The 21283-nt window shown below is 41.1% G+C and overlaps 1 protein-coding gene and 1 pseudogene across 1 annotated transcript; one reads left to right on the forward strand and one right to left on the reverse strand.

Annotated features, from left to right (window-relative positions):
• The window catches only part of LOC143586269 (F-box/FBD/LRR-repeat protein At4g26340-like), a 29292-nt pseudogene extending 11310 nt beyond the window's left edge, over window positions 1–17982 (reverse strand).
• A 1062-nt stretch (window positions 17983–19044) lies between these two features.
• LOC143586270 (uncharacterized) lies at window positions 19045–19881 on the forward strand. Its single transcript, XM_077067850.1, has one exon. It carries the CDS (start codon window positions 19045–19047, stop codon window positions 19879–19881), a length of 837 nt encoding a protein of 278 aa, XP_076923965.1.
• Window positions 19882–21283: the final 1402 nt, after the last annotated feature.

Below are 21283 nucleotides of genomic sequence, written 5' to 3' on the forward strand. Positions count from 1 at the left end.
GAACCACACCTTTCCAAGGTGAGACTTTAAGTAACACTTGGTCATTCACTTGAAATTCGAGAGGCTTTCGGCGCTTGTCGGCGTAACTCTTTTGGCGATCTCGTGCTGCTGCCATGCGATTTCGGATTTGAACAATCTTTTCCGAAGTTTCGAGTACCAGTTCTGGACCAGTGATTTGGCTGTCACCCACCTCTGCCCAGCAGAGTGGTGATCGACACTTCCGTCCGTACAGCGCTTGAAACGGCGCTGCTTTAATACTTGCGTGGTAGCTGTTATTATACGAAAACTCTACCAAAGGTAAGTGAGGTTCCCAACTTTTTCCGAAATCCAATACGCATGCACGCAACATATCCTCCAGGGTCTGAATAGTTCGTTCACTTTGCCCATCCGTCTGAGGATGGTATGCTGTGCTCATATCAAGACGGGTGCCTAGTGCGCTTTGTAGTGACTTCCAAAAGTGCGAAGTGAAACGAGAATCTCGATCAGAAATGATTGAGACAGGCACTCCGTGTCTAGACACTACTTCCTTCATGTAGACGCGAGTCAGTCTCTCCATTTTGTCCGATTCCTTAATCGTTAAGAAGTGTGCAGACTTAGTCAACCGGTCAACGATCACCCAGATGGTATCGCATCCCGTCGGTGTCTTAGGTAAACCCATGATAAAATCCATTGAGATGTGTTCCCATTTCCACATTGGGAGTTCCGGTTGTTGCAGTAGACCAGATGGTTTCTGGTATTCTACTTTGACTCTGGCACAAGTCAAGCATTTGCTCACGTAGGTGGCAATGTCGGCTTTCATGTTCGGCCACCAGTAAAGTGCCTTTAAATCATGATACATTTTATCTGAGCCAGGGTGGATAGAATATCGGGACTTGTGTGCTTCGTCCATCACCAGAGTTCTCAACTCTCCGAACCGTGGAACCCAAATCCGGTTCTCAAAATATCGGACCCCGTCAGATCTGGTTTCAAGTTGCTTGTTCATGCCCTGCATGAGTTCCGATGGAAGATTATCATCTTTCAAAGCTTCGTGTTGCGCCTCGCGAATCTGGTCGGGTAAGTTTGCATGAATCGTGAGTTGCAATGCTCGCACTCGTCTGGGTTTATCTGTTTCTTTTCTGCTGAGGACATCGGCCACTACATTGGCCTTGCCAGGGTGATACTTGATGGCACAATCATAATCCTTGAGCAGCTCGACCCAACGACGCTGTCGCATGTTCAGCTCCTTCTGATCATAGATATGTTGGAGACTCTTGTGGTCGGTGTAAATGGTAAACTTGGTACCGTACAAGTAATGCCTCCATATCTTAAGGGCAAACACCACAGCTCCGAGTTCCAAATCATGGGTCGCGTAGTTCTTCTCGTGAACCCGTAGTTGTCGAGAGGCATAAGCTATCACCTTCTCGAGTTGCATCAGCACACAACCGAGACCTTGTATCGATGCGTCACAGTGTACCTCAAAATTCTCCGTTCCCTCGGGGAGGGCTAGAATAGGGGCGCTACAGAGTTTGGTTTTCAACAGTTGAAAAGCGGATTCTTGCGCGTCACCCCAATTGTACTTAGTGCCTTTGTGAGTCAAAGCGGTGAGGGGTTGAGAAATCTTTGAAAATCCCTCGATGAAACGCCGGTAGTAGCCGGCCAGTCCTAGGAATTGCCGCACCTCAGTCGGAGTCTTAGGTGCTTCCCAGTTTTTGATGGCCTCTACCTTACCGGGATCGACATGGATACCATTCTCGTTGATCACATGTCCTAAAAAGTGAACCTCGCGAAGCCAAAACTCACATTTCGAGAGTTTAGCATACAGTTGTTCCTTCTACAATAACTCCAAGATTACCCTTAAGTGTTCTTCATGATCAGCTTCGTTCTTGGAGTAGACGAGAATATCATCAATGAAAACAATCACAGACTTGTCGAGGTACGCCTTGCATACTCGATTCATGAGATCCATAAATACGGCTGGTGCGTTGGTTAGTCCAAAAGGCATAACCGAAAACTCGTAGTGACCATACCGTGTTCTGAAAGCCGACTTTGAAATATCTTCTTCGCGCACTCTTAGTTGGTGATAACCAGATCGCAGATCGATCTTCGAGTAGTAACTCGATCCTTGAAGCTGGTCAAACAAATCATCAATTCGGGGTAAAGGATAACGGTTCTTGACCGTCACCTTGTTCAACTCCCGGTAGTCGATACACATGCGGAAAGTCCCGTCCTTCTTTCGGACAAACAAGACAGGGGCTCCCCATGGCGATGAGCTAGGTCGGATAAAACCCTTATCCAACAAATCTTGCAACTGAGTGGACAACTCCTGAAGCTCCGCCGGTGCGAGCCGATACGGGGCTCGTGCTATGGGTGCTGCACCGGGTGTCAACTCGATTTGGAATTCGACTTGTCGTATAGGAGGGAGTCCGGGCAAATCATCTGGGAAAACTTCCGGAAAATCTCGCACAACTGGTATATCTTCAATTCGCTTCTCCTCCGCGGGTTTCTCAACAATCTGCGCCAAAATTGCCGGATGACCCTTTCGTAGGTACTTCTGTTCCTTCATGAGGGTAATGACGCTGGTGGTCATGCCGCTTCTCTCACCTCGGACCGAAATGATTTCGCCGGAAGGGGTAGTAATATGGACTATCTTGTCGTGGCATATAATCTCCGCTCGGTTCTCGGATAACCAGTCCATGCCGACAACGACATCGAAACTACTAAGCGTAAAAGGAACAAGTTCGTTATCAAAGACATGACCTGACAGTTTTAACTTACATCCCGCAAGTACATGAGTCGTTACTATAGTCTTACCGTCAGCTAATTCAACAGGAAACTTAGCATCTAACGGAGTTGGAGTTAAGTCTAAGAGTTGGCTAAAGGCTTTCGACACAAAACTTCTATCAGCTCCAGTGTCAAACAATACAGAAGCAAAACAATCGGGGAACTTACCAGTCACCACGTACGGATCATTGCGGGCTTGACCCGACCCAATAACGAAAGCTCTTCCTTTGCCATTGCTTCCACCACTACTGCCACTTCCGTTACTTCCGTTGTTGTCGTTCTGTTTCAGCTTGGGACAATCTTTCCTGAAATGACCTTCCTGTCCACATTCGAAACATCCCTTCGTCGTCATAGGTGGCTTAGGAGCACCCTTTGCCGCAAGGTCTCCTCTACATTCCTTCGCCTGGTGACCCATCTTTCCGCATCTCTGACACTTGACACGGTCACACGGGCCAACGTGATGATAGTTGCACCTATTGCACTTCGGATATTTCCCAGCATATCCACTCGAACCTTGCCCGCTACCGTTGTTATTGTTGTTGTGATTCTGATTGTTAAAGCTCCGAGTGAATTCGGGCTTACGGTAGTGTTGTTGCTGTGGGAGGTTCGAGGATGAGGATCTGGTGTTGTCAAACTTTCTCTTTCCGCTGCTCGGGTTGCTGTTGTTGTCATTGCTCGGGTTGTCACGGGCTTTTGTGGTTGAACCCCTAGGTGGTAACGCACCTTGGGTCACAGCTTGATCCGTCAGTTTGTGAGCTAAACGGATCGCCTGTTGAATCGTGGCTGGTCTGGAAGACGTCACCATGCCCTGAATCTGCGGTGCTAACCCATCAATATACATTTCAATACTCTTTCTCGGCGGGTCTACCATCCGTGGACACATCACAGCCAACTCGTGAGAACGGGTGGTGTAGGCTTCGATTTCTGAACCCACCATCTTCAGTGACCAAAATTCTGACTCTAACTTCGAAATCTCCTCTCTCGGACAGTACTCCTCTCGCATCATGTTCTTGAACTCCTCCCAGTTCATCGCGTTAGCCAGTTCCAATCCAAGGATCTGTACGTTCGAATTCCACCAAGTGAGGGCAGAATCCTCAAGTGTTCCAGCAGCGAATTTGACCCTACTGGCAGGGGGACAATTACACATCTCAAATGCCGACTCGGCCTTCTCAGCCCAACGCAGGAAGCCTATAGCTCCCTCAGTGACCTTAAACGTACTGGGCTTCCAGTCAAGGTAATTCTTGAAGGTACACGTTCCACTTGGACCTCCAGCTTGGTTCTGAACATGTGCGGCTAAAGCGGCCGCTGCATGGTCGTTCAGCAGAGTTTGGAGTTCAGCTGCAGTCAAGTTGATGTTACCACGTCCGTGTCCAGCGTTTCTTCCAGCCATTTCCTAGAATCACAGTATAAAATGTTAAACATGAATTTTTCTTTCATATACAACACACCATACATGTAATAAAAAGATAGGTAAGAAAGAATTAAGAAATGACATCACATCACAACCATATATTAATCTAATTAATAATTCATGATTAAAACCATTGTATTCGCTACAAAGTATTTCCAATCAATCCTTAAAATCATAGAAAATAATAGTTCGGATGGAGACAACCCCTCCATCTAAGTGTCATCATCACTAGATGTCATCATCTGAGGACACCTCTGAGTGTGCCTCCTCCTCAGCCGGTTCTTCCTCCGGTTCTTCTTCAGGTTCCTCCTCGGGATCTTTCTCGGGCTCCTCTTCGGGATCTTCTTCAGGTTCCTCTTCAGGCTCTGCCTCAGGCTCGGCCTCAGGCTCTGCCTCAGGTTCTGCTGCGTTCTGAGCAATTTGCATTTGTAACACATAGCAACGCTCTAAAGCCATCTCGGTTCGGGTCCTTGCTACTTGGAGTTGCTCTTGCAAGTCTATCATCTCGGCTTGCATCTTTCTCATAATTTTCATCTGTTGATCACTAGCCTCTTGTATTTCCTTCATTGCCGCTGCCATGCGGGCAATCTCCTCCTTAGTCTCGGTTCCGTCTTTTAACAGTCCAGAAACGTTGGCTCTCGTATAGCGCATGTAACCCACATCACGCTCCAAACATGAAACAACAGCTGCGAGAACTCGCTCTACAGGTTCGGTTATGGGTGGTAGGGTGTTGGGATAAGCAGGATGGTTCGGGTGAGGTAAGGGGGAACTTGTTCGCGATAGACCATACGTCTGATCATGTTAGGGTACCAATCCCAGCTAACGTCGTTTTCGTATATGCCTCCGGATAGGCGGTACCTCTTCGTTGCGGAAGCTTCGAGTTCCGGGACTACTCGGGGTGGCGATGCGGTAGGTATCTGTGGTTCCTTCCCATGAGCATGAGTCATCGGATCAGATGATGATGAGGGTGGCGGTGTCGACATTCCTACAGGTAAGCCGTGTATGCGCGCTCGTATGAGTGAAAGAGGTAAAGAGAATCGATAACAAAGACTACACAAATCTACGCAGTGCGTATCATTATAACTAATGGGTCGTCGCGGTTATAGTCTATTATGCATGCAGCTTCTAGTTCGCTATAACCAATGGCTCTGATACCAATCTGTCACACCCTCAAAATCCACTAACGGAGTTTTTCCGTCAGAGGGTGTGAACTAACAGGATCGGAATCATTAGTTATAATCAAACCATAAAACAAGGTTTCAAAACCATGAAAACGTTTACGAGTAATTAAATGCGGAAGCATAAAAACCATAGAAACCAATGTTGCGTCACGCAGGACGCATTAAAACCCAATGATAACAGTTTAAAATAAGTTTGCATTATTAAAAGTGTTTCAAGCAATGCATGATCCTAAACCGCGCGCCCGCCTCGGCTACCTGAGAATAACATACTAAAAGTGTCAACACAAGGTTGGTGAGTTCACAAGTTATATAAAAATAAAGCGTTTAGCGTTTGAGTTCAGCGTTTTGCGTTACAGCGTTTTGCGTTACCAGATAGTGTTATGTCAATTATATATCTATAGGTAGCTAGCCTATAAAACAAGTATCACTAAGTGTTCGACACCGAAGCTGACTGTTTATCATTTGCCTTGCCACCAGGTCATCCAGACCATGGTATGTGTTTAGCCAAGATTACACCCGCTCGACCTCCAGTCGAGTTTAGCGTTGGGTGGGGTTTGTCAAACCCAGTAGTACTACTCAACAATGACTCGCTATTATCCAATATTAAACGGTTCGATGTGAATGAAGGACTTTAGTTAACGCGTTTGCCACTTAGTCTTTACAAGTGATATATAATCTATATTAACAAAATCTTAAATGCGTTTTCGGAGTATTTTATCTCCCCCAAGTGAAAAGCGTTTAAAAAGTTTTAAAAGGGGAAAGTGAAACTCACTGTTTGCGAAGAAATTCCCAAATTAAATCACCAAGATGCGCGTCACAGAAAAACTCTCTCTAGCGTTCTAAAACAACAAAGAGATTTTTCTAAGTGTCGGAATATTATCGAGTCTCTAGACCCGGCACATAATACCTATGCACATAACATGTTTCGTGTTTCGTTTGTGAATCGTGTGTGACTTTAACAAATGTATTTGTGATACGTTACATGTGTAAGCAATTATTTACGTGTCATGTATTCATAAAGTACATCACTAGCAATTACTCCCCGTAAGGGCAATTTGGTCAACACATAACAATTAACTAGCCATTATTCCCCATGAGGGCAATTTGGTCAAATCATAACAATTATATAGCAAGTATCATGTTTCATGTATTTTCACAAAACTCAGCAGCTAGTTTCACCGAGACAGAAATTCTACTTGAAAGATTGTACTATTCCACCGATCATAGCATCTCGATTAATTCATAAAAAATCATCACAAAAGCATACATGTATTAGGTTTCCAGAACATGTTTTATTTTATTTTTATTCCACATAGGTTTCTCACAATCATCAAATCATTACAGCAAACTCATAACAGTCAAATTCATGCGCAACAGAATGTTATTTGCAATTCCTGTTAAACGAAAAATCCAATAAATGCAAGACCACTTGGGTTAGGTTCCTAACTCAATAGGTCAACTTTCAGAAGTGGAACCAACCCAATTGGTCTCGTAGTTCATGAGATATAACATTTAAAAAACAACCTAACAGCAGGTCTAACAACTCAGCTTTGCACAACGTTTTTGTAAAATCATAAAAGTTAACTTTTCCACGTCCAAAAATTGCAAATTTACATTCTTTAGAAACTAGACTAAACCTAGTTTACTGTAGTATCAATAATCTCAACCAATTTTCACATTTACACTTCGTTACAGTCAATTAAACATCAATAACACAATCTGTCCAGAAACTGTTTGCATCCAAACTCCACATATTAACTATCTATGGACCATCATGCATTCATATAACACTCTAGACTCCATAATCACTATCCATGCACATCAATTACACATTACATACATGATTAGGGTTTTTGTTTGAACTCAAATCAAAGACACAACAATTAACATGTAACAATATTCATTCTAGTTATCAAATCATTATCAACTCAACAACAATCATATTAGTTACATACACACATGAAATCGGCCATCTAGGGTTTTCAATTAATCCATTAAACATCAAAATCAAGTATAAAGGATGCATAGGATAGTCGTTTATACCTTCCTAGCACCTTAATCTTCGATCAAAAGTTGAAATTGATGGTTGTATGTGTGTGTATAGGTGACGGCAGCCAAGGAGCCAAGGGGAAAGGCCGATCGGGATTTAGGGAGAAGAGAAAATAATAGTTAGGGTTTATTATTATTAGTATTTATAATAATACTATGTTACACTTTGGCCCCTCCACTTCTAAGTATTACTTAACTAGCTTAAACTAACTTGTTTACATCTTGAGTTAACGTTTATAACCATGTTATCACATAACACATAAGTCTAACACATAATTATCACATAATTACTGTTTTGACGTTTTTCGTTTATTCACCAATCGTTTGCGTCAACTCGTTTGCGTTTCGGTGCAATTCCCGAAAGACTACACATGTAGTAAGTGTTAAGCGTCATTTAAACCCTAGTTTAAATGTAATGAGGTGTGCGTTATAGATTCAGTGATCTTAAGTTTGAATTGACGGAGTTGGGTTAACGGAGTTAACCTGAAATTGACGATTGTCACATCATTCCCATGTTAAAGAATTTTCGTCCCGAAAATTTGAGTCAAGTCGTGATGAGTGTCTGAAAAAGTAAGAAAAATTTTCAGTTTGTCATATCATCCCCTAGTAGAAAGAAATTTCGTCCCGAAATTTAATTCATACCTCCGGTGATGTCTGACGGTTTGCCGGGTTTCGCGGTTTTCTGTGTTTGGTTAGCCCTTCAAAAAGGTGAGGATACTTCTTCATCATTTGATCCTCGCGTTCCCACGTGAACTCCGGTCCACGTCTTGAGTTCCAACGAACCTTAACGATTGGAATTTTGCTGTGCTTGAGCGTTTTGGTTTCCCAATCCAAAACTTCGACTGGTTCTTCAATGAAACGTAACTGTTCATCAACTTGCAGTTCCTCCAAAGGGACTATTTGGGTTTCATCGGATAAGCATTTCTTCAAATTGGACACGTGGAATACCTTGTGTACGCCACTGAGTTCCGTTGGTAGGTCCAATCGGTACGCCACCGGACCAATGCGCTCAGTTATTCGATAGGGACCAACATATCGTGGGTTGAGTTTGTTTCGCTTACCAAAGCGAACCACACCTTTCCAAGGTGAGACTTTAAGTAACACTTGGTCATTCACTTGAAATTCGAGAGGCTTTCGGCGCTTGTCGGCGTAACTCTTTTGGCGATCTCGTGCTGCTGCCATGCGATTTCGGATTTGAACAATCTTTTCCGAAGTTTCGAGTACCAGTTCTGGACCAGTGATTTGGCTGTCACCCACCTCTACCCAGCAGAGTGGTGATCGACACTTCCGTCCGTACAGCGCTTGAAACGGCGCTGCTTTAATACTTGCGTGGTAGCTGTTATTATACGAAAACTCTACCAAAGGTAAGTGAGGTTCCCAACTTTTTCCGAAATCCAATACGCATGCACGCAACATATCCTCCAGGGTCTGAATAGTTCGTTCACTTTGCCCATCCGTCTGAGGATGGTATGCTGTGCTCATATCAAGACGGGTGCCTAGTGCGCTTTGTAGTGACTTCCAAAAGTGCGAAGTGAAACGAGAATCTCGATCAGAAATGATTGAGACAGGCACTCCGTGTCTAGACACTACTTCCTTCATGTAGACGCGAGTCAGTCTCTCCATTTTGTCCGATTCCTTAATCGCTAAGAAGTGTGCAGACTTAGTCAACCGGTCAACGATCACCCAGATGGTATCGCATCCCGTCGGTGTCTTAGGTAAACCCATGATAAAATCCATTGAGATGTGTTCCCATTTCCACATTGGGAGTTCCGGTTGTTGCAGTAGACCAGATGGTTTCTGGTATTCTACTTTGACTCTGGCACAAGTCAAGCATTTGCTCACGTAGGTGGCAATGTCGGCTTTCATGTTCGGCCACCAGTAAAGTGCCTTTAAATCATGATACATTTTATCTGAGCCAGGGTGGATAGAATATCGGGACTTGTGTGCTTCGTCCATCACCAGAGTTCTCAACTCTCCGAACCGTGGAACCCAAATCCGGTTCTCAAAATATCGGACCCCGTCAGATCTGGTTTCAAGTTGCTTGTTCATGCCCTGCATGAGTTCCGATGGAAGATTATCATCTTTCAAAGCTTCGTGTTGCGCCTCGCGAATCTGGTCGGGTAAGTTTGCATGAATCGTGAGTTGCAATGCTCGCACTCGTCTGGGTTTATCTGTTTCTTTTCTGCTGAGGACATCGGCCACTACATTGGCCTTGCCAGGGTGATACTTGATGGCACAATCATAATCCTTGAGCAGCTCGACCCAACGACGCTGTCGCATGTTCAGCTCCTTCTGATCATAGATATGTTGGAGACTCTTGTGGTCGGTGTAAATGGTAAACTTGGTACCGTACAAGTAATGCCTCCATATCTTAAGGGCAAACACCACAGCTCCGAGTTCCAAATCATGGGTCGCGTAGTTCTTCTCGTGAACCCGTAGTTGTCGAGAGGCATAAGCTATCACCTTCTCGAGTTGCATCAGCACACAACCGAGACCTTGTATCGATGCGTCACAGTGTACCTCAAAATTCTCCGTTCCCTCGGGGAGGGCTAGAATAGGGGCGCTACAGAGTTTGGTTTTCAACAGTTGAAAAGCGGATTCTTGCGCGTCACCCCAATTGTACTTAGTGCCTTTGTGAGTCAAAGCGGTGAGGAGTTGAGCAATCTTTGAAAATCCCTCGATGAAACGCCGGTAGTAGCCGGCCAGTCCTAGGAATTGCCGCACCTCAGTCGGAGTCTTAGGTGCTTCCCAGTTTTTGATGGCCTCTACCTTACCGGGATCGACATGGATACCATTCTCGTTGATCACATGTCCTAAAAAGTGAACCTCGCGAAGCCAAAACTCACATTTCGAGAGTTTAGCATACAGTTGTTCCTTCTACAATAACTCCAAGATTACCCTTAAGTGTTCTTCATGATCAGCTTCGTTCTTGGAGTAGACGAGAATATCATCAATGAAAACAATCACAGACTTGTCGAGGTACGCCTTGCATACTCGATTCATGAGATCCATAAATACGGCTGGTGCGTTGGTTAGTCCAAAAGGCATAACCGAAAACTCGTAGTGACCATACCGTGTTCTGAAAGCCGTCTTTGAAATATCTTCTTCGCGCACTCTTAGTTGGTGATAACCAGATCGCAGATCGATCTTCGAGTAGTAACTCGATCCTTGAAGCTGGTCAAACAAATCATCAATTCGGGGTAAAGGATAACGGTTCTTGACCGTCACCTTGTTCAACTCCCGGTAGTCGATACACATGCGGAAAGTCCCGTCCTTCTTTCGGACAAACAAGACAGGGGCTCCCCATGGCGATGAGCTAGGTCGGATAAAACCCTTATCCAACAAATCTTGCAACTGAGTGGACAACTCCTGAAGCTCCGCCGGTGCGAGCCGATACGGGGCTCGTGCTATGGGTGCTGCACCGGGTGTCAACTCGATTTGGAATTCGACTTGTCGTATAGGAGGGAGTCCGGGCAAATCATCTGGGAAAACTTCCGGAAAATCTCGCACAACTGGTATATCTTCAATTCGCTTCTCCTCCGCGGGTTTCTCAACAATCTGCGCCAAAATTGCCGGATGACCCTTTCGTAGGTACTTCTGTTCCTTCATGAGGGTAATGACGCTGGTGGTCATGCCGCTTCTCTCACCTCGGACCGAAATGATTTCGCCGGAAGGGGTAGTAATATGGACTATCTTGTCGTGGCATATAATCTCCGCTCGGTTCTCGGATAACCAGTCCATGCCGACAACGACATCGAAACTACTAAGCGTAAAAGGAACAAGTTCGTTATCAAAGACATGACCTGACAGTTTTAACTTACATCCCGCAAGTACATGAGTCGTTACTATAGTCTTACCGTCAGCTAATTCAACAGGAAACTTAGCATCTAACGGAGTTGGAGTTAAGTCTAAGAGTTGGCTAAAGGCTTTCGACACAAAACTTCTATCAGCTCCAGTGTCAAACAATACAGAAGCAAAACAATCGGGGAACTTACCAGTCACCACGTACGGATCATTGCGGGCTTGACCCGACCCAATAACGAAAGCTCTTCCTTTGCCATTGCTTCCACCACTACTGCCACTTCCGTTACTTCCGTTGTTGTCGTTCTGTTTCAGCTTGGGACAATCTTTCCTGAAATGACCTTCCTGTCCACATTCGAAACATCCCTTCGTCGTCATAGGTGGCTTAGGAGCACCCTTTGCCGCAAGGTCTCCTCTACATTCCTTCGCCTGGTGACCCATCTTTCCGCATCTCTGACACTTGACACGGTCACACGGGCCAACGTGATGATAGTTGCACCTATTGCACTTCGGATATTTCCCAGCATATCCACTCGAACCTTGCCCGCTACCGTTGTTATTGTTGTTGTGATTCTGATTGTTAAAGCTCCGAGTGAATTCGGGCTTACGGTAGTGTTGTTGCTGTGGGAGGTTCGAGGATGAGGATCTGGTGTTGTCAAACTTTCTCTTTCCGCTGCTCGGGTTGCTGTTGTTGTCATTGCTCGGGTTGTCACGGGCTTTTGTGGTTGAACCCCTAGGTGGTAACGCACCTTGGGTCACAGCTTGATCCGTCAGTTTGTGAGCTAAACGGATCGCCTGTTGAATCGTGGCTGGTCTGGAAGACGTCACCATGCCCTGAATCTGCGGTGCTAACCCATCAATATACATTTCAATACTCTTTCTCGGCGGGTCTACCATCCGTGGACACATCACAGCCAACTCGTGAGAACGGGTGGTGTAGGCTTCGATTTCTGAACCCACCATCTTCAGTGACCAAAATTCTGACTCTAACTTCGAAATCTCCTCTCTCGGACAGTACTCCTCTCGCATCATGTTCTTGAACTCCTCCCAGTTCATCGCGTTAGCCAGTTCCAATCCAAGGATCTGTACGTTCGAATTCCACCAAGTGAGGGCAGAATCCTCAAGTGTTCCAGCAGCGAATTTGACCCTACTGGCAGGGGGACAATTACACATCTCAAATGCCGACTCGGCCTTCTCAGCCCAACGCAGGAAGCCTATAGCTCCCTCAGTGACCTTAAACGTACTGGGCTTCCAGTCAAGGTAATTCTTGAAGGTACACGTTCCACTTGGACCTCCAGCTTGGTTCTGAACATGTGCGGCTAAAGCGGCCGCTGCATGGTCGTTCAGCAGAGTTTGGAGTTCAGCTGCAGTCAAGTTGATGTTACCACGTCCGTGTCCAGCGTTTCTTCCAGCCATTTCCTAGAATCACAGTATAAAATGTTAAACATGAATTTTTCTTTCATATACAACACACCATACATGTAATAAAAAGATAGGTAAGAAAGAATTAAGAAATGACATCACATCACAACCATATATTAATCTAATTAATAATTCATGATTAAAACCATTGTATTCGCTACAAAGTATTTCCAATCAATCCTTAAAATCATAGAAAATAATAGTTCGGATGGAGACAACCCCTCCATCTAAGTGTCATCATCACTAGATGTCATCATCTGAGGACACCTCTGAGTGTGCCTCCTCCTCAGCCGGTTCTTCCTCCGGTTCTTCTTCAGGTTCCTCCTCGGGATCTTTCTCGGGCTCCTCTTCGGGATCTTCTTCAGGTTCCTCTTCAGGCTCTGCCTCAGGCTCGGCCTCAGGCTCTGCCTCAGGTTCTGCTGCGTTCTGAGCAATTTGCATTTGTAACACATAGCAACGCTCTAAAGCCATCTCGGTTCGGGTCCTTGCTACTTGGAGTTGCTCTTGCAAGTCTATCATCTCGGCTTGCATCTTTCTCATAATTTTCATCTGTTGATCACTAGCCTCTTGTATTTCCTTCATTGCCGCTGCCATGCGGGCAATCTCCTCCTTAGTCTCGGTTCCGTCTTTTAACAGTCCAGAAACGTTGGCTCTCGTATAGCGCATGTAACCCACATCACGCTCCAAACATGAAACAACAGCTGCGAGAACTCGCTCTACAGGTTCGGTTATGGGTGGTAGGGTGTTGGGATAAACAGGATGGTTCGGGTGAGGTAAGGGGGAACTTGTTCGCGATAGACCATACGTCTGATCATGTTAGGGTACCAATCCCAGCTAACGTCGTTTTCGTATATGCCTCCGGATAGGCGGTACCTCTTCGGTGCGGAAGCTTCGAGTTCCGGGACTACTCGGGGTGGCGATGCGGTAGGTATTTGTGGTTCCTTCCCATGAGCATGAGTCATCGGATCAGATGATGATGAGGGTGGCGGTGTCGACATTCCTACAGGTAAGCCGTGTATGCGCGCGCGTATGAGTGAAAGAGGTAAAGAGAATCGATAACAAAGACTACACAAATCTACGCAGTGCGTATCATTATAACTAATGGGTCGTCGCGGTTATAGTCTAGTATGCATGCAGCTTCTAGTTCGCTATAACCAATGGCTCTGATACCAATCTGTCACACCCTCAAAATCCACTAACGGAGTTTTTCCGTCAGAGGGTGTGAACTAACAGGATCGGAATCATTAGTTATAATCAAACCATAAAACAAGGTTTCAAAACCATGAACACGTTTACGAGTAATTAAATGCGGAAGCATAAAAACCATAGAAACCAATGTTGCGTCACGCAGGACGACTTAAAACCCAATGATAACAGTTTAAAATAAGTTTGCATTATTAAAAGTGTTTCAAGCAATGCATGATCCTAAACCGCGCGCCCGCCTCGGCTACCTGAGAATAACATACTAAAAGTGTCAACACAAGGTTGGTGAGTTCACAAGTTATATAAAAATAAAGCGTTTAGCGTTTGCGTTCAGCGTTTTGCGTTACAGCGTTTTGCGTTACCAGATAGTGTTATGTCAATTATATATCTATAGGTAGCTAGCCTATAAAACAAGTATCACTAAGTGTTCGACACCGAAGCTGACTGTTTATCATTTGCCTTGCCACCAGGTCATCCAGACCATGGTATGTGTTTAGCCAAGATTACACCCGCTCGACCTCCAGTCGAGTTTAGCATTGGGTGGGGTTTTTCAAACCCAGTAGTACTACTCAACAATGACTCGCTATTATCCAATATTAAACGGTTCGATGTGAATGAAGGACTTTAGTTAACGCGTTTGCCACTTAGTCTTTACAAGTGATATATAATCTATATTAACAAAATTTTAAATGCGTTTTCGGAGTATTTTATCTCCCCCAAGTGAAAAGCGTTTAAAAGTTTTAAAAGGGGAAAGTGAAACTCACTGTTTGCGAAGAAATTCCCAAATTAAATCACCAAGATGCGCGTCACAGAAAAACTCTCTCTAGCGTTCTAAAACAACAAAGAGATTTTTCTAAGTGTCGGAATATTATCGAGTCTCTAGACCCGGCACATAATACCTATGCACATAACATGTTTCGTGTTTCGTTTGTGAATCGTGTGTGACTTTAACAAATGTATTTGTGATACGTTACATGTGTAAGCAATTATTTACGTGTCATGTATTCATAAAGTACATCACTAGCAATTACTCCCCGTAAGGGCAATTTGGTCAACACATAACAATTAACTAGCCATTATTCCCCATGAGGGCAATTTGGTCAAATCATAACAATTATATAGCAAGTATCATGTTTCATGCATTTTCACAAAACTCAGCAGCTAGTTTCACCGAGACAGAAATTCTACTTGAAAGATTGTACTATTCCACCAATCATAGCATCTCGATTAATTCATCAAAAATCATCACAAAAGCATACATGTATTAGGTTTCCAGAACATGTTTTATTTTATTTTTATTCCACATAGGTTTCTCACAATCATCAAATCATTATAGCAAACTCATAACAGTCAAATTCATGCGCAACAGAATGTTATTTGCAATTCCTGTTAAACGAAAAATCCAATAAATGCAAGACCACATGGGTTAGGTTCCTAACTCAATAGGTCAACTTCCAGAAGTGGAACCAACCCAATTGGTCTCGTAGTTCATGAGATATAACATTTACAAAACAACCTAACAGTAGGTCTAACAACTCAGCTTTGCACAACGTTTTTGTAAAATCATAAAAGTTAACTTTTCCACGTCCAAAAATTGCGAATTTACATTCTTTAGAAACTAGACTAAACCTAGTTTACTGTAGTATCAATAATCTTAACCAATTTTCACATTTACACTTCGTTACAGTCAATTAAACATCAATAACACAATCTGTCCAGAAACTGTTTGCATCCAAACTCAACATATTAACTATCTATGGACCATCATGCATTCATATAACACTCTAGACTCCATAATCACTATCCATGCACATCAATTACACATTACATACATGATTAGGGTTTTTGTTTGAACTCAAATCAAAGACACAACAATTAACATGTAACAATATTCAATCTAGTTATCAAATCATTATCAACTCAACAACAATCATATTAGTTACATACACACATGAAATCAGCCATCTAGGGTTTTCAATTAACCCATTAAACATCAAAATCAAGTATAAAGGATGCATAGGATAGTCGTTTATTCCTTCCTAGCACCTTAATCTTCGATCAAAAGTTGAAATTGATGGTTGTATGTGTGTGTATAGGTGACGGCAGCCAAGGAGCCAAGGGGAAAGGCCGATCGGGATTTAGGGAGAAGAGAAAATAATAGTTAGGGTTTATTATTATTAGTATTTATAATAATACTATGTTACACTTTGGCCCCTCCACTTCTAAGTATTACTTAACTAGCTTAAACTAACTTGTTTACATCTTGAGTTAACGTTTATAACCATGTTATCACATAACACATAAGTCTAACACATAATTATCACATAATTACTGTTTTGACGTTTTTCGTTTATTCACCAATCGTTTGCGTCAACTCGTTTGCGTTTCGGTGCAATTCCCGAAAGACTACACATGTAGTAAGTGTTAAGCGTCATTTAAACCCTAGTTTAAATGTAATGAGGTGTGCGTTATAGATTCAGTGATCTTAAGTTTGAATTGACGGAGTTGGGTTAACGGAGTTAACCTGAAATTGATGATTGTCACAATATATATATATATATATGTATATATATATATATATATATGTATATATATATATATGTATATATATATATATATGGGATGGTTCAGTGGATAAATGAAATTAGTGCGAAAAGTGTGAGAAGTTAATCTTGACCCTTGATTGTGTTTGATCTATGGCGTACATTCAAGATAGCAATCTTGTAATATTGATGCTCCATTTTTAATGTATTTAATGTTAAAAGGGTATATTAGTATTTAATTATTTAGAAGCTTAAGAAAACGTCCATATGTTAATACCTATCTAAAATTGTGGTATGCTAGTCTGCCACATTCCAAATATGTGTCCTATTTTGATAAGGTTACCTACATTTTTTTTAATATAAAACAAACTATTATATTTTACATTCTAAATATACTATGTTACGAAATACAAAATTTCTTTTTATTTTGTTTGTTATTAATTATTGTTACTTCAAGTGTACAACTATTTTGACATTGTGTATGAATAACTTTTATCGTTTAATTCACTGTAAGTATATGTGATGTGTTTGTGTAGGTTTTGAATTATAAAGTACACGAATGGATATTTAAACCTACGCGGTTTGACAAAAGTTTACACATTCAAAATATTTATATGTAGGATTATTATTATGTGTGTAGGAATAATAATAAATGTGTAGGATGGTACATGAATACTACTAAAAAATTTATGTTGGTCTGTTGAACAAATCCTACACATAAATACGACTCAAATTATACATGTGTAGGATGTTACCTGAATACTAATGAAAAAAATAATGTTGGTCTAGTGAACAAATCCTACACATGAGTACGACTCAAATATTAAATGTGTAGGATGTTACATGAATGATATAAAATAAAGATTATGTTGGTCAGGTGAACAGATCCTATATATGAATACGACTCAAAATAATGTGTAGGGTTATTAATACATATGTAGGATAAAGCACTAGATTAATAAATCGAAGGAATCAAGATACACGAATAGCCATAGGCCTACGTATATAATTTATACATACAATTTGATGAAAAATAAGAATACAAGGAAATTAAAAAGTAAAAAACCAAAAGCTTAAATTGAAAAATTCCTGTACAACATACTAGTTACGAAAATATATTATTTTGACTAATATAATATATAATTATATGAGCAACTGTCGGAATTATGATTTGGATACTAATGTTTTTTTATAAGTTAACAAACATATAGGATATGAAATAATTGTTTTGGTCATTTGAAACTTCAAAATCAATAAGACTTACCATAAAAAATTATGATCTTTACTAATATGCCTCTATAATTAGTTAAATGAGAAAAGGAAAAGAAAAAATCTGATTGGTTTGACTTATTTCTCACACTCTCATACTAATATGACTTCTCACATGAACTTAAACACACACACACACATATATATATATATATATATGTTACATATGTTAACATACACAAATACATGCACACACAAATTCACCGTCACCTTTCGAGAATCCAAAGCAAAAGAAAAATGTGGTGGTTCGACAATATATTTCCTGACAACGAGGAGGAGCCAGAGTATGCGCCTAACGATCAGCCTATTGCATCGGGGTTACCTGATTTGAACCATCTTTCATTGTATATTGATATAATATAAAGTTGTCAGTTTGTTTATAAATAAAATATGCTACCATTACGTTTGTCAGAAGTATCACCATTACAATAGTCGGGCTAAACAGTCTTATGATCATCATTACTTGTCCTAACTTTATTTTCTTTTGACTGATTGTTTATTTTGAGCTTATTATCCATTGATTTAAAAGACTTGATGGTAGAAGTAAACATTGAGAGTGTTATGGTATTCAGAATTTGTGGTTCTCTTGATGGTAACCACACAATGTTGATCTTAGACAACTCATGGATGATATCGGCACTTCTCATTTATATGACGAGCGACTCATATCTGTTTATGAGAGAGGCAACCGATTGTCCTTAAATATGTTTAAACATATTGAATTCTCCTTGTAAACAATTATTGTTACCAAGATATTGTTATCCAATAAAATATTCATTTTATTTTGTGCATTATCTGTTGTTGGTTCACACACATATTCAAACACAGAAACAAGACCACAGATTCAATGATACTAACGATGATTACGATAACGACTTCCGCTAACAAATATGCATGATGGAGTGAGGGACACAAAACATAATAATTATGGCTGGCCAATTCGTGGAGGCATATAGTGACTCCAGGTATAGCAACAAGGAAGGACACATCATGATGGCAGCCCCAATTAACTTCCAGCAGAAATTAAATGGGAATAAAGTGTTGGATAAAATAATACCCATACTTTCCTCTCACGTGCTCCTTGCACAGAAAGCATGTAAAGTGATCTTTCAAATCTGAAAAGTTATGACATATGCTTTCCCAATGCGCATTGAATTAACTATCCCATAGTCCAATAATCAGATATTCCATGCAACTGGCTTCTACTTATAAGAAATGGTGACTCGCCACGTATCTGTTAGGCAATACACGAGGATGAAAACTGAGAGATAGTAAGGCTCCACGTATATGGCACATGAATCATAATATTAAAGAATTATCTCCAACGTTTAGAGAGCTGCATATAAATTGCAGTATGTAGAGAAGGTAGTTAGTATCACATACCACAAGCTTAAAGCAAATAAGAATGGGTGTTAATTCTAGACAACCTGTTCGATCTGTTTCCTTGCCTTGCAGATCACATCCAAGAACCGATAAAATGGATAAGCTGCTGAATATGTTCAAGAGTACATGTGAGTCGACATCCAATCCATCAGCAGAGATTATTTTCAGTGGCTTCTCTCATCTTACCGCCTTGTACGAATGTTTGGAAGATCTTCTCAACTCAAATCTCTCCCAAATTACGAACATTAAATGGACAGATGAGTTACTAGACATATCTGTCAAGTTCTTGGACATTTGCAGCAATACAGCTGATGTTTTGTCACGGATTAAACAGCACGTGAGTGAATTAGAGTGTGATCTTAGGAGACACGGAGTGTGCAGCATTGAAAGCATCACTGCCAGATACATTGCATTCAGAAATAAAATGAAAAAGGACATCAAAGAATCAATGGCTAATCTAAAGCAAGCGGAAAGCATTATATGTAGCTGTCCCTTCATGGTGTTTAAGGAAGTTGCAGAATGCAACACTGTTATTTTCCGGTTCTTGCTTGAGTTCTTGGCTGCGCCGCTTTTGAAGACGAACCGAAAATGTAGATGGAAAGCCGTCTCAAGATTTCTATCCAGTGCTAAAGTGCTACCTGAAGGGAAAGCTTATACACATGCCAATGAGTTGCAAAGCCTTGATGACGCACTATTGAGAAGCAGTACAAGTAAGAAACATGAATTTATTCAACTTCTACCGAACAAGCTGGAGGCCTTGGACGCAACACTTGAAGGCATCGACTGTCACCTACAATTGTTGTCAAGACGCCTAATTGCAACCCGAGTCTCTCTTCTTAACATGGTCTCTTTTTACTAATCGAAACCTAGCTAGCTCATTATTTAGGGTGCCTATTTGTATGTACATATATTTTGGATGCTAGATTGAGGCATTCGAGTATAAATAGGATCCAATTTGGAATGTAAGTGTTGCACAAACATTTTTTGATGTACTTAACCAAAACATTTTGATCCCGTGGATTATGTATAGCATTTTGCCTTTATTAACTTCCAGTTCATCTATTATTTACCTTTCCCAAATCTATCTTTTTGTTGTTTGCATTATCCAGCCCTTAGAACACTATGGGGACCGCCAAATGAAACTTTGAAGATGTCTTATTGATGTTGTCACGAAAAGCTCATATCTAATGGATTACTTAGGATAAAAGAAATCTGAATAAACATGAATTTAATTGTGGCAGTATACTTGAATAATTATTAACTACAAAATCTTATCCAAAATGGTTTTCATAGGGTCAGATGTCACCTTATATGTTTGATTACTAACTAATTGTAATACGTACTTAATAAACTTCAGCAATCCGTAAAGGGTGAACGGCCAATATACATATACATAATCAACTTGGTTAATCAAGATTAGTTTTGTATATATGTATATTGGTTAAATGATTAACCAATTTAAACACAATGGAACTCAATGTCTGACTTTCCAAAGTCAAACTGTGACTTTGTACAAGATATCCTAGTTGATTATGTATATGTATATGTATATTGGTTAAACGGTTGATCAATGTAAACACAACGTTTGACTTTCCTAAATCAAACTATGACTTTGTTTGATTTTAGGTTTGACTTTCATAAGTTAAACTTAAACTTTGTACAAATGTAGCTGCTTATTAAACTCAAATGCATACATACATATATATACATGCACACGTACATACACACATACATACATACTTACACACAAATTCATATATACACACATAAAAACACACACAGATACACACATACATTTATATACATATGCATATACATAGAATCATAGATACAAACATACATATACTTACAGAGTCACAAGTGAATAGACAATAGTGCCCCTGACACACATGTACATACATTAACATTGCTTAAAAAAATCTAATAGTTAACTATTTATCAAATGAGTTTATTGTTATCTGCTAAATAATGTTGCACATACATAAACAAGCATACACACACATGCACACATATGCATGCAGAGAGACACACAGACACACAAATTGTTCCTTAAACATAAAGATTGTCATTGCACTTATAAAAAGTAACTAAAGATTGCACTTATAGATAGCACTTATAGAGGGCAGTTAGCATCAAGTGAAGCAATAATAGAGGGTGAATCTGGGTTGTGAATTGAGCCACGTCAAATATCAATTTAGAAGTAATGCTAATTTTGCACACCGATTGTACGAACAACATACAACTTTTATTACCTGAACATG

The sequence above is a fragment of the Bidens hawaiensis genome, unplaced genomic scaffold (assembly GCF_021521415.1).
Source record: "Bidens hawaiensis isolate Kalapana, Puna unplaced genomic scaffold, B.hawaiensis_p1.1 tig00034596_1, whole genome shotgun sequence".
NCBI lineage: Eukaryota > Viridiplantae > Streptophyta > Magnoliopsida > Asterales > Asteraceae > Bidens > Bidens hawaiensis.

Coding starts and splice junctions, on each gene's coding strand:
- LOC143586270 (XM_077067850.1), top strand. CDS start 19,045: ATGGGTGTTAATTCTAGACAACCTGTTCGATCTGTTTCCTTGCCTTGC.